General features: G+C 29.7%; 1 protein-coding gene across 2 annotated transcripts in view; it reads right to left on the reverse strand.

Moving 5' to 3' along the window:
• LOC136982385 (protein MEMO1) overlaps positions 1–15,207 on the reverse strand; it is a 41,141-nt gene that overhangs the window by 18,200 nt on the left and 7,734 nt on the right. Inside the window, exons 2-5 of one of the 2 annotated variants that reach the window (XM_067278876.1) lie at positions 12,469–12,549; positions 4,274–4,342; positions 4,073–4,185; positions 18–129 (exon numbers count right to left, since the gene is read on the reverse strand). In XM_067278876.1, coding sequence (XP_067134977.1) covers positions 18–129; positions 4,073–4,185; positions 4,274–4,342; positions 12,469–12,549 — 375 coding nt within the window. The remainder of the gene's footprint in view (positions 1–17; positions 130–4,072; positions 4,186–4,273; positions 4,343–12,468; positions 12,550–15,207) is intronic. The other variant, XM_067278877.1, reaches the window with a different exon arrangement.

The following is a 15,207-nucleotide window of genomic DNA, read 5'->3' on the forward strand; positions in this document are numbered from 1 at the left end:
AATAAAAAATTATCTACTTTTCCATAATTTTAGCAATATATGGAAGATGCATCTCTATACTGTGCTCATCTTCATCTGTATGAATTGTCATCTCTTCAAACAAGCCAGAGGAATATAATTCTTCATATACTTTTAGCATAAAATAAAAACTTTTTAATAAATACAATACTATCACTACATATTTAGTTTCACTACATCACTACATTCATTACATCACTACAATATTTAGTTTTTCTATAAAAATTTTTGCCACCTGAAAAATATTAAATATTTTAAGGAAAAAAAAACATCTTTAAAAAGATAATTTTTGTTAATTACTGTGAAATGCAACCTTCTTTATTTGCTTTTCATCCCAAGAACACTACAATGATGGCACCAAAACTTCCATTTTAGACTATTTGATTGTCAAAAAGTGACAAAAATTCTTAAAAAGAAAAATCAATCATTAAAAAACTTTTAGAAAAGAAGGAGCAGAAACAAAATGACATCATTTTACCAGCAGTATATACTTTATTTCCACTTCTTGATGAACTTTTTATCTAGAAAACATTTTTGATATGCAAAGTACCACTTGACCATTACAAAATGTGCTTTTACCTTTTTTTGATAGCCAAGCATACAAAAACAAAAATGTTGATATTTCTGTTCTTGTAATATTTGGACTAAAAGCAAATAAAGGAGAATTTGTACAATTTGTCTTAAAATTTACTTAAATTTTTTAAACAAATAAAATACTTTAATTATAATAATAATATTGAAGATATATGGACAACCTTCATTATTGGGCTGCAATTTGAAAAAATTGTAGACCTATAAATTGCCACTGTCATCCGTCTGTCTTCCCTTAATCTCGAGAATGGAGTTAGATAGATGAAAGACGAGACCAGATATGGAACGTTAGGGGCAGGAGGCCCCCGATTAACTATATAAGAACTTTTGATGCAAACTGGAAATCATGTTATTTCAATTCAAAAATTTTCTCTAAAAGGTGTTAGATAGATGACCGACATAACCCTATTGTTAAAAGAAAAGTATGATGTATAGGGGCAAGCCACTATTAATTTGAGGTGGAGTGCACATATTTTAAATTAAATAAATTAAAAATATGATTAATGAGCAACTATTTATTGTGCCATCACAATGCCAGGCTGCAAATTTTCATCTCCTTTAAATTATCTGATACGTGTAAAACAGTACTTAAATTTAGTCTTGTAGGCTTTATAAAGATAGGTTTTGAAATTTAAAGACATTATAATCAGTACAGTGATGCCTTCCAATGTCATGGTTAATAAGTAAAGGTTATATTGGGTACTGAGCATAGTTTTTACACCAAACTTACTTTCAAAAATCACATTGATAAACTAGTTAAATCTCTGCCTATCAGACATGGAATTTTATGGAGATTTTGTAAGCCCATCTTTAATAAAAGAGCATTGCAACCATTTTTAATGCTAATTTTCAATCTTCCATTGATTACGGATTGCCCATCTGATCATGACTGCACATTCCCTTTTACACAAGATTACTTCTGCTATTAATAAGATATATCTTATGTTTAACAAAATGTGTAACTTGCCTTACACTATTGACTCTAATATCGCTAGAATTCACCAGGGCTTTCCTTCTTTCTTTGAGAGAATTAAATATTTTAATGGTCTTATCTATCAAGATTGGCTTTCACTCCAAATATCATTAAGAAAACTTTGCTCATTTTCTTTCATTTTTACTCCTTTTCTGGCCTAAATCTATCCCAACAATCTTTCTTTTACCATATATTGCAAAATCTTAATAATTTTGACGAATTTTTATATCGTGACTTCCCCAATTTTAAAATGAAATGTAAAAAAAGCACTATCTCTCAAGATTTTTTTATTTGTTTTTAGATATATGTTTTTGTAGGGGGCAGAAATCAAATATCTAACCAGATTTTTCCTGTAAATTTAACAGAATAAATAAATAAACAAACAAAGTTTTAATGTATTTTCAATAGTTGTGGTTATCTGAAATAAATATGTGATTTAATTATAACAGTTGTGAAATTTAACATATCATTGTTGCTGATGTTAGGTATTGTTCTTTGTTTTAGAATGTTTAGTTTAAATTAAACATTACTATGTTAAAAGTAAACATTAAGATTTACATATGTTTTAATGCACATGATCATACCCACACTCAAAGACAAACTTTACAAAAAAAGATGATTTAGAAAAGTTATAAATACATGAATAGTCCAGAAGATATTCACATGAAATTTTCATAATTCATCTCAGATCAATGGAGTAAATTTGAAATTGATTTGCCCCTGTACATCACACTTTTCCTATTGGAAACAGAGTCCTGCCAGTCATAATCTAACTCCTTTCAGGAAAAGTTTTTTAAATTGAAATAACGACTTCTGGTTTGCATCAGAAGTTTATATGTAGTTAATTGGAGCCTCCTTCCCCAAAGCTTTCTACATTTGGTCTTGACTTTCATGCATCTAACTCTGTTATTGAAATTAAGGAAGAACAGATGGACGAATGGATAGCAACAGTGGAAATTTATAAGTCTACAATTTTTTCAAATTGCAGCCCAAATATTGCAGACTGGCATTGTGACAATATCATAATAAATAATTGCTCATTATTGTTAATATTTAATATTTTTAAATTGCAACAATTGGTTATATAAATTTTTGTAATAAAAATAAAATTGAGTGTTTTTTATAATCAATTACAAAATAAATTGCCAATTAAAACAGAAAGCAGAATTGTCATAATTATTTGAAGTTAAACAATTAGTGCTAATTCATGATTTTTTAAAATAAAATTATAAATTAGCACTAATTGTATTATTTTTCTGATATAAAATAGAATACCAACAAATGAAAGTTTACACAACGAAAATTTAAAATTTTTACAAAAGAAGGCATGTTTCTAAAAATGACTACTATCAATGTTTAAATGATTTATAAATATAAAAACAAATTTACGAGTTACTTTTGCTTATAATTTTTCAAATCAGAAATTTCTATCATATTAAAAAAAAATTTTTTTAAATGTAAAATAGATTTATATAGAAAACATTAAAAAATTTATATTATTTAATTTAACATAAATATCAAATTGTTCAAATTTGGTATGAGATTTCAGAAGTTTCGTTATAGCATTCTATATTTTTTAATGCATTTTAAAAATCACAAATTATTATTGTTCCCTTTATTAAGATTTATTTAAACTCATTCAAAATAGTCAAAAATTTTAAAATCTATCTTATTATGAACAGAATAATTCATAAGATGAGTGAGCAATTACTTATTGTGACATTGTCACAATGCCGGGTTGCAATTTTTATCATATTTTTAATTTATTTAATTTAAAATGTTTGTTCTTCACCTCAAATTAGTAATGCCTTGCCCCTGTACATCATACTTTTCCTCTTAGCAGTTGTGCTGGTCATCTAACTCCTTTCAGGGAAAACATTTTAATTGAAATAACACCACTTCTGGTACAAAGTGGAAGTTTGTATATAGTTAATTGGGGCCTCCTGACCTTAACATTTCCATACATGGTCTGGACTTTCATCTATCTCATTCTGTTCTCAAGATTAAGAAAGGACAGACATGCAGACAGCCAACAGTGGGAATTTATAGGTCTACAGTTTTTTCAATTTGTAGCCCAATAAATATTTTACTATAGTAATTATTTAAAATCTAGAATGAAAGCTGAAGAAAGTATTTTACTGTCTAATGAAAATTCTTAACTTTTATTATTTGCTGTTACTTATCTTTTGATGATAAATTTTTTATATACTTTTTTAAAATTTGCAGAAAAGAAATTGCATAAAAATTATTCATTTATCATCAAAAGATAAAAGGAATTAATGAAGAGAAGAATTTTCATTGAAGAGTAAAGAACTTTTTTCATTCTAAGTTTTCATTTTATACTGCAATGAAATGAAAAATGAATTGGAAAATTTTAAATAATTTATTTATATTGTACAGACAAAAAAATCTTGACAGAACTTAATGAACAATAATGAATCAGTTAAGTTAATGATTTATTTTTTATTATTAGCATAATTTTGTACTTACTTTCTTGATCTATAGTCAGATCATAGAAAGGAGTTCGATAGATTTTTGCTGGAGACAATGCACATCCACCAAGACGTACATGATGAGATGGTCCCAATATGAAAACATGTTTTCTGAAATTAATTAAAAACTTATTAAAAGTTTAAAAGTTCCAAATATTGAATTTCTAAATATTCAATAAAAAAACATCACAATACATACACAATTGTTGGATCAATTTGCTTATATGCAAATCCTGCACAAGCACCACAATACTGATATCCTGCGTGTCTAGAATGCAATTTAACAAATTTTTAAAATTTTGTCATAACAATTAAATTAATACTTTTTGTATATATCATTCTATAAAAATAGAAAAATGAAATGCTGTTTAAATATCAAAGTTCATTAATTCCAATTCCTTTGTTTTTTAATACTATATTTACAGAAATTACATTAAATTATTAGTTATAATTATTAAAAATTTTATATAAATTTTATTCCAAATATTAATTCTAACAATGATAACTTTTTTAATGATCCAAGAATTCTACATATTTCTTTTTAATTAATTTACATATTTTCATTCTGTTCTCATTTTCTTAGGGTATTTAATATACACAAAGTATTTCCTCAATTCTAAGATGCACTTCTTTTAATCTATTTTTTACTTGTGTGAAACAGGGGTACATCTTACAATACATAACATTCTACAATTTGCAATCCAAAACAACAATCATCAGTCATCGTGAATACACTATGTGGTATGTTATGCATCAATAATAGACATTTTCAGTTATACTGCTCAAAAGGTAAAAAAAAACGACAACAAGAGTTTAATTTAAACTCCCTTATAATATTTAAAACTTCAAGAAGACATGATGATACAATATTAAAATAAAAAGTTATTGCATATGAAAAAGAATATGGAAATAAGTAATGTATATGGCAACTCTATTTCATGGCATTTGTATCATTTTACAACAGAACCTGGATTTAGCTGTCTTGGAACCAGAGACTTTGCTCACTTAACTCAGGTATCCTATAAAAACTACTGTGTATTTTACAATACCCTGTGGTTTTTATAATTAATACATGATTGTTTTGTAAAAGAGTAATGAAAACAGAAGTCAAAAATAGTGAAAGAATCACCAAAATTAAAAAAAACCATTTTTATCCAAAAATTAGTTAGCACTTCTAGTGCTAAATTATGTCAAATACACTTTATACTAAAACACACCAACTTACACCTAAATGCTACTTTCAGCAAATGAACAACAAAAACTTTAATGTTCAAATGTTTTTGGCCGTCTTTCAGAGGCCCTAGTCAGGAAAAATTGATTTGAATATAAAGAAAACAGTTCTATCTTTTAACCGTTTTCAAACATAGTTTGTTTAAATGTTAAAAATTAGAACACATGTTGTATACAGAGATCGTTACATATATAATTAAAATATTTTAAATGAAGTATAAACAAAAACACAAATACAATATAGAGATAATATAAAATAAAATATGTATGGTGGTAAAAAATATACTATACATGAAAGTTAGCCCAACGTTTTACTGTATTCATGATGAGCGATATGGAAAAATTGTTTCCTTTACATCAACTAAAGCTAACTTCGTACAAAAAATGATAGTTATGCTTTATGGTATTGTAAATAATACTTCCGCGACTGTGGAATTGGAATATAGTCGAAGTTAATGCAACCTCCGTTCATGCCGCTACATAAATTTCAATAGCCTCCAATGAACATAAGTCGTGTCGGTCAAACTGTCTTGTGTAAAAGCGTAGCTTCATCCCAACAAGTAGAAACTCCGGGTTCTGTAGCAAACTGGGCTAGTGCAGTATTGCACTTCCCCTTGGACACATCATATCTGTGGTCTCGTATTCTAGCCTCTAGTGATCTGTATGTGGACCTGATGTATGCTAAACGCCTATTGAACCGATAGTTTTGCAATGGAATGTAGTACACTCCTGGTGCCTTCTTGTCATCGGACTTGTCTTTTGCATTAGATAAGATTCGAAAAATGCTCCGTTCTCTCCTATAAGTTAAGCGCAAGTTTAAATCCTTAGCAATTCTATTATAAATATGATGGAGGGACAGTTAATACGCTATAACTACCCTCTTGCATTCTGCATCACTAATCCTCGTGTCAGTGGTAGTTATCGTGGATAGCTGGTTGGTACCGAGCCTGTTTGTTAAGGACTGGTGGTATCCCTGTGCAGATGCAATAGATTTGACCCATTTCTGTTCTTTGTATGTATCAGAAGTGTCTGTGCAATGGGAGAAAGCCCTTGCAAATAGGGCTTGGAAAGCAGCTACCTTAAAAGGCCAAGGGTCTGCTGAATTAGCAGGTATGTGTGTGGGTTTGTGGTAAATAGATGTGGTTTTTTTTGTCTGACACTTCATACTAAATGTAATACATGCAGTTATCAACTTTTGGATGTAATATATTGCTAAAAATTGTGTGCAAAAGTTAAATAATACAGTTGCATGTCATAAATGGAATTCCATGCCCAAAGAGCTAAAAAATTAAAATTTTTTATTGAGATAAAAAAATCTTTTTACAGTAACTGTTATAATGCATAAAAATTCATTTAAAACATTAAAATCACAGATTAAACATAAAACAGGCAATAAAAATTTTCATAAATGATTCTGCTGTTACAGACCAAAATTGAAATAAAGCACCTCTGCACAACAGCTCAAAATTTTTGTTTGTCAGCTAAAAACATACAGAATTGCAAATTTAGCATATGAAAAGTGAATCAAAAATTAGCCAAATTTAATATAATTTCAGACAGAACTACCTGTAATTAGAAATTAATGAGTAAATTAGAAAAATCAGGAAGTTCTGTCTGAAATTGTATTAAATTTAACTAATTTTTGAATTTATAAACAAATTTTTGCTTTCTATTTAGTAATTTTTCTTTTAAGGATAGCAATCCTGTCTGGTAAGTTTCTGTAAATTTTTGTTTATAGTAAATTAATATAGTTATGACCCAAATATATGTATTATGTAATTGTTTTATATTTTGTATCTCCACATCTTGATACAAATGCACAACGATTAAATAAACAAACACGTAAAATAAAATACATAAAATTTACAGAACATCAGGAATTACAATTTATAGAAATCGAGGAGTTAAATTTGGTCTGCAATGTTATTCAAAACCACTACTACTAAGCAGGCGTGACTGTCATCTTGGATGGCAAAAAATAATGTTTTGTTCACATTTTCCATAATCTTTTCTAAAGTTTCAGGATAAATTGGCTCAACACCTTTCTAATTCCAGTAAAAAACCAAATTTTTAACAAGCATATATTTATTGTGAAATCATCACAATTTCGGGCTGCTACTTTTAATATTTTTAAAATTTATTGACAAGACTATGTCTTGTTTATAAAATCGTACTGCCTGCTGTCTTATCAGCTTAGAGGTATGAAAGAGTACATGTCAGGAGTTGAAATTTGGCACAGAGTATTAGGTGCCCAAATCATGCGCACATAAAAAAAACCAGACTTGTAGGTAGTTATGGACATTTATGGATTACATTTGAGATTAATTAATCACATTTTGCTGACATTTCTATAATTCAGGCTTGTGTGACAGCCGTTTTTAAAGCAGTTCCAAAACAAGACTTTTCCAACTGTTTCTAGAAGCTTACCAAATGTTGTCAAAAGTATGTTCTCTGTCATGGAGGGTATCAAAGTACTCAGAGCTCAATAAAAGTAATTACTATGTCTTCTGTTTTATTGTTTTTATTCTAACATTTCACCAAACTTTTTAGATGCATCATGTACATTAAGTACCGTATATCTCGGCGGATAAGATGACCTTCAGATAAGACGAGGTATAAATTTTCGTTGAAGTTTTATAGTTTTAGCTTATATCTGTCCTATAAGATGACCCCAAACTATCAACGGTTTATGAATTTAGTTTAGATCAGCGATCATCATCTGAATAATAATACTGTATAGCGTATACGGAATTATGTCCTATTTGTAATTTTTCAAATGGACAAATTTATTTTCTTGCATCTGGCAGCACTGTCTTGCGAGTGTTGCAAGCATTCGCACTGATTTGGCATTCAGGTAATGACTGACTATTCACACAAACGTCTTATGGGCTATTCTATTTTGTGCACATACCCTACTCTCTATTAGTAAATAATTACAGTTTGTCCATTTTTTTATAATTGAAATTTATATAAATTAAAACCATCTAATTTTTTATATCTGTCCTATAAGACAATCCCGGATTTTCAGGGCTTTTTTTTATGATTCAACCATCGTCTTATCCGCCGAGATATACGGTAATTCAAACTGACTTACTTCATAAAAATAAACTCAAATTTTAAACTAATAATTTACTCTCAAAATAAAAATCCAGAAACAAGTTGTGTAACTTTCCTGGCTATTATGAAATTTTATTTAAAAAGTAACTTTATTATATTGTAATTAAAAATTTAAAATAAAATTGTGTTTGGTGCCATCTATTATGAGATTGTTATGAAAACATTTTATATTTTTAATTATTATAAAATGGGAGAAAGTGAACTTTTAGGGTAATGAGGAGTTTCATAAAAATTGTAAATACTAATAGCAAATATCTTCATGAAGTCCAATTCCTCTCAAGACATGACACCTGACACCCCTCTATCATACTATCCTCTTGATCTTTAACCATGAAAATTTAATAGCTTCAATGCTTCTTATACACAAGTTACCATGCCAAATTTCATTTTTTAATCTTCACTCTATCATGAGATGAATGAAGTAATGCTAACACACAACACACACAATTTTTTTCTTTTGTTTTTGACTTTAGATTCAGAAAGTCTCAAAACAAATATTTGCAAAAACTCTGAGGGTCAAATTTGACATGATTCCAATATTTTTCCATTATGAATACAGTATTGTGCAAATTAATGTGAACACAAGTGAAAATTTGAAAAAAAGAACATTTATTGGTTAAAGATGAATAGAATCGAAAAATGAATACAACTTAAATTGGTTTTAATATGAAACATTAAAGCCAAGGGAGGACATAACTTCTTGAACACGTTTTGGCATGGAATCAATAAGTTTTTTACAGTTTTCTGTTATTTGCTGGTCTCAAAACCATATCTGGATTACAGTTTTGTTTTTGTTACAATTGGAATCAGTTTTGTTTTTGTTGTGCAATCTATTTTATGAAGTCTAGCTTTTACTATAGCCCACAGATTTTCAACCGGATTAAGATCTGGTAAATTTCCTGGCCATTCAAGGTATGATATCTTTTTGTCTTTGAAATATTTAATCATGACCTTGGAAATGTGACAAGGAGCAGAGTCTTGTTGAAATTCTGCTTGATCGTTGGCATCAACTTTTCTTAGTTCAACTTCCAATCTTTGTTCTAACAAGTCTGTATTTTTGCGAGTTCATCATGCCTTTGACCGGCACAAGGGATCCGGTACTTTTATATGAAAAGCAGCCCCAGAACATCTTTAACGAATGTTTTAACTGTTTGATCAATATGAGCTGCCATAAGTTTTTTGTTGTCACTTTTTCTAACGTAACAAGATCGCTGTCATTGTACCAAAAAAATGGCTCCCATCTGAAAACAACACTTTCCTCTAATCTTCAACAGTCCAGCTCACATTTTTTTGCCCAATCATATCATTTTTTCATCATGGCAGCAGTCAATGACTGTTTCTTTTGAGGTCTAATCGCTTTTCTTCCACCTTCTATAAGTCATTTTCGTACGGTAGACTCACAAACAATAACTCCAGCATGTGCTAAGTCTTGCTGAAGTTCTTGACTGGTTTTCCTAGTGTTTAATTTACTTTCCCTTATTAAAAAAGCTTCATCCCTTGCTGTTGTCTTTCTTTTCCTTCCACATTTCTCTTTTCTGTTCACCTTAATCATCCCAGTGTCCCTTTTTTGCTTCAAAATTCTTGTTTACAGCTCCTAAACTCACATCACACTCCTTGGCAATATCTCTTTGAGTCATTGATGTGTGTTCACTCAAAGTAACAATCTTAGTGTGATTTTTAGGAATAATATCCATCTTCAAAAAAAAAAAAAAAAAAAAAAAAAAAGCTAATAAAGCCTCAGTTCAGCTTAACTTCACCAGAAACACAATAATTCAAAAAAAATAACAAAATGCAACACATCTGTAGCTTGGTATGTCTTATTACTCACTGACTGTCAGATTGGTAAAAGAAAATGGCTGCTACATTGACAAACATGTTGCCAACTGCAGGAAAAAGCAAAATTGTGTTAATTATGATGTGTTCACATTAATTCACACAGTACTGTAAATAACAGCCATGAAAGTAAAAGAAATTAACACAACATTTTAAAGTGTGTGAATCCTCAAATGTAACTTTTATACTTATTAGAAGAAATTTAATAATCAGATATTTTTAATCATTACAAAACAAAATTTATTATAAAAAATAATGCCATTCTAACAAACATTAATAGAAGAAATAACAAATGCTGAGGTTGGATATTAAAAATGTGATTATTTTGTAATATGTAACAGTTTCACTTTATCTTAAAAATTCTAAAAATCAATTTACAGTTATTTTTATTATTAAGAAAATTTCTGTAAGATACACAACTTTTCCAAAAGCTTTTTTGATAGATAGTTTTCACCATCTATTGAAAAGCTCAGTATCCATAGTACATGAGATATATCCTTGTATATGAGAGAAAATTTGAATAGTAAAATTTCAAGATATACTTAAAATAATAGTTGAAATTATTTGAACTCCATCTTATTGGGTTGTTCGGAAAGTTCGTAGCGATTTTTGATAGCCGACAGTTGAGACACCGATTGACGCAAAAATGATTAGAATTGTACAAACCAATGAATATTACGATAAATGACCTTGAGACGCGTCCGTTACAAAAAAACCGTTAAGATTATTCAAATAGCGTTTAATTTGGCTCATTGCAAAAATGGATGCGAACAACGTGCATTATCGACACTTGTTTCTTTTCTTTTTTCGTAAACGCAAAAATGCTGTACAAACAGCAAAAAAGATATGTGATGTTTATGGTGGGAGTGCTGTATCAGAATCAACTGTTCGAAAGTGGTTTGCAAAATTTAAAACGGGTAATTTCAGCCTTGAAGATGCTCCTCGCTCAGGAAGACCTCCTGTTATTGAAGAGGACCAAATCAAAGCATTATTGGATGAAAACCCTCATTACACAACTCGAGAGATTGCAGACATAGTGAAGTCATCAAACAGTACTGTATTTCAACATCTAAAGAAGCTCGGATACGTGAATCGTTATGACATTTGGATACCTCACGACTTAACGGAAAAAAACTTACTGGATCGCATCTCCATTTGTGATTCTCTTGAAAGACGAAATGAAAATGACCCTTTTCTGAAGCGTTTAGTGACAGGTGATGAAAAGTGGATCATTTATAACAACATCAGCCGAAAACGATCGTGGGGTAAGAAAAATGAATCACCATTAAAAACTCCAAAGGCCGGTCTTCATCCAAAGAAGGTCATGCTCACTGTCTGGTGGGATTGGAAAGGAATCCTGTACTATGAGCTGCTTCCACAGAATCAAACAATTGATTCTGATAAGTATTGTTCCCAATTGGATAAGCTGAACATGGCAATTAAAGAAAAACGTCCGGAACTGGCCAATAGAAAAGGCATTGTGTTTCACCAAGATAATGCCAGACCTCACACGTCTTTACGAACACGCCAAAAATTATTGGAACTAGGCTGGGATGTTTTACCCCACCCCCCTTACTCACCCGACCTTGCCCCGTCGGACTACCATTTGTTCCGTTCTCTACAAAATTCCCTTCATGATAAAAACTTTGATACTTTGGAAGCTTGCAAAAACCACGTGGATCAGTTTTTCGCGGAAAAAACTGGAAAGTTCTACGAAGAGGGTATCATGAAGCTGCCCCATAGATGGCAACACGTCATTAAAAACAATGGCGCATACATAATGGAATAAAAGTATATTTTTAGTATTAAAACAATTTCTTTTATTTCTCTTAAAAATCGCTACGAACTTTCCGAACAACCCAATATTAAAATTATAATTATATTTAGATAATTTATTACATAAATTTCAAATTTCTTATTTGATTAGTAATTTTAATAAAAAATAGCAAACTATGTTGATGTATGTACATATAAACATCTTAAAGCCAAATGATTACCAGATTAAATTATTTGGCTATATTATAATAATCAGTAGCGATAATGTAGCATGATTTAATCCAGTAATCATTTAACTAATGTATTGATGTAACTTTTTTTTTCTGGAATTTTGTTGTTTCCATTAAAATAGTAGATTTTGGCATCAACTTTTTATTAAGCTAAAACAGCTTAATAAACAGGAATTCTTATTAATTTACAAGCTGACATAATACATACGGTGCAATGATGGCTCGAGCAGGACCATGACTGATATCACCAGCAGCAGATAACCAATTTTCTAACTGGTGTTTAAGTTCTCTACCTAAAAATTTATATGTATAAAACATTTGTATTATTATTTTATATATATATAAAATTACTTTTAATTTATTATTTATTATAAATTATAATTCAAATTATTTTTTGAAAAAGTAACAAAGAAAATCAAGTACAATTCAAGAAATTGCTTTGGAATAGTCTCTTAAAATTTCATTTTATAATTTATTTTGAAATTATTTAAAACTAAGAAGAACATCTCTTAGTTTTAAAACTCTTACAGTGTCTGTTTGTAGGACAGGTTTAAAATATTTGTGATACCTCATCCCTCTTTATGAAGAGAAGTCAGCCTTTTATGGAGTACTTAGAGTTGTGTTTATTTGGTTTTGTTAATTGTTTTTTGTGTTTTCCTTTGGAGTTTGAGTTGTTCTAATTCTGTATGTGTGCAGTGTATAACTTCATATGAATGTATCATAACTGGAATGACGTGCATTAATTGCTTTAAATGTGTGTTTTACATCAGCTGTGTTGTTAGTACTGACAAGAACGTACAGTGTTCACAGAAAAAGACAGTAAAAATAAAACCTGGTCTATCTAAAAGACCTGAAAAAGATATGTTGATGCCCAATAATTCAGGTAACATTTGCTGAATGGGCAAACTACTCATTTTTATGTTTGTATGTTGAATATTCATGGTCTCTGTGTAGGGGGAGGGTCTAAATTTGTATATTTAGTGAGTATTTCTTTAAATAAATTATACACAGCGTTAATTAACACATTCACTAAAGTGTCACTAGTTGTAATTGTTGTTAGTGTTTTCATTGGTGCATGTTATTCTGTGTGTGTTTTCATTAATAACTGCTGTTGAACCATCAATGAATGTTCTGATCTAACATGTGATTTAGTGTTTGTGCGTTGATGTATCTGCTGTGCAATTGTTTTTTACTGATCATCAACCCTTTGCTCTGTAATAGCAAGATGTGGGTATTTGTGTGTGAATTTATCACACAGTGTCTATATGATCTCATGTCTGTTTTAAGTTTTGAAATGGTATAATAGGTACAGATGATAAATTTCTTGGAGTTCACATCATCCATTCACATGGTTTACTGGTACAGTAAACCATGTCAATGGATGATGCCAGACAACCAAGCATATAAATACTTAGGTCATTATCAAAATATGAAGATCAATCAATCATTCAAAATTTAAAAAAAAAAATCATTTACAAAAGAATACAGTTTAAAATATTTAAATCAGAGCTTTTTGGAAAAATAAAAATAATTGCAATAAATAGAACATAAATAATCTGAATGATCAGGCTTAAATTTTGGCTAATTAAATGATTAATATAAAGTAATTTGTCACTAGAGGGAGGCATAAGGCACCATCTCTTAACTAAATTAATAATTAATAAAGAGAAGACTTGCTCGGGGTCTGGGTGGCACATGTTAAGATATATATATATATAATAAACAAGTGCAATAAATATATATGCATCAACAGTATTAATATAAACCTTTGGAATTTTAAAGTGGTCTGAAACAGACAGAAAAACAGTAGAAATAACATGTAAATTTTGAAGCAGGCATCCAAAAAGCAGTGTTGAAAGAGCACATATCTCAAGGATAAATGGTGGACTTGGATTAACAAATTTGAAACAGCAATGGTAATATATGACTAATAATCAGATTATACTCTGAAATTCAGAATTCAAACTACACAAATATATTGTTGCAGTGATATTACAACTAAATTTGAGCAAAGCTCAACATGAAATACATCATGGAACAAAGAACAAATGTATGGAGATGTAAGGCTTTGCACAGAGTATTTTTCATCACTTATCAGAGAGACTTTGACATTAATGCATCAACAATTTGTCTAATGTAGGGACTTCTCTTCAGTGAAATTGAAAAGTTCCTTAAAGTCTTGAAATAAAAAAAGAAAATACATATTGTGCTAATTATTATATCTGCAACAAGTGTCTGCCCATAATCATTAGTAAGAAATGTTGATTAGAATACTCTGAATAGAATCTCAATCTGTCTTCAAACTTGCCATATTGTAAGAAAAGTATTCAAGAACTGTACCTTAATAATTTTTCCTCTAGATTGGGTAAATGATTCTAGCAAAGGCTGAGAAATGTATAATTCAAATAATAATAATAGTAAGTTATATACAGTTATTTCCCTGAAATTGAGATGGAGTTTGGCCTAGACAAACAAAATACTTCACATTGAAAAAGGAGTCCTGAAGAAGGAAGACTTTGCACTTGGAAATATCATTGAATCCATGGATGAAGGCAGTCTACAAATATTTAGACAAAGGCCAAAATCACAGAACATGCATAAACAAAACAGTCTAATCTGCTGTTGTATTCTTTTGTTAAAGTCAATATTAACAACACATTTAAAGCAATTGACACATGTCGTCCTAGTATTGATATATTCATTTGGAGTTATACATTGGGAACACACATGACTAGAACAGACTTTTACAAAAAAATCCACATCACCACCAAAGCATACTACCATCCTAGTTCCTCTCTAGATAGACTGACTCTTCCTAATAAAAAGTGAGAATGAGGCCTCACAGATTTAGTAATCTTCACTACAAACAAATACAGACAATATAAGACTTTCTTGCACAAAATTAATCACACACAACAATATTGCAAGCCTACTATCAGATGACCAA

Source organism: Centruroides vittatus, unplaced genomic scaffold, assembly GCF_030686945.1.
Source record: "Centruroides vittatus isolate TY-2023 unplaced genomic scaffold, ASM3068694v2 contig_824, whole genome shotgun sequence".
Classification (NCBI taxonomy): Eukaryota; Metazoa; Arthropoda; class Arachnida; order Scorpiones; family Buthidae; genus Centruroides; species Centruroides vittatus.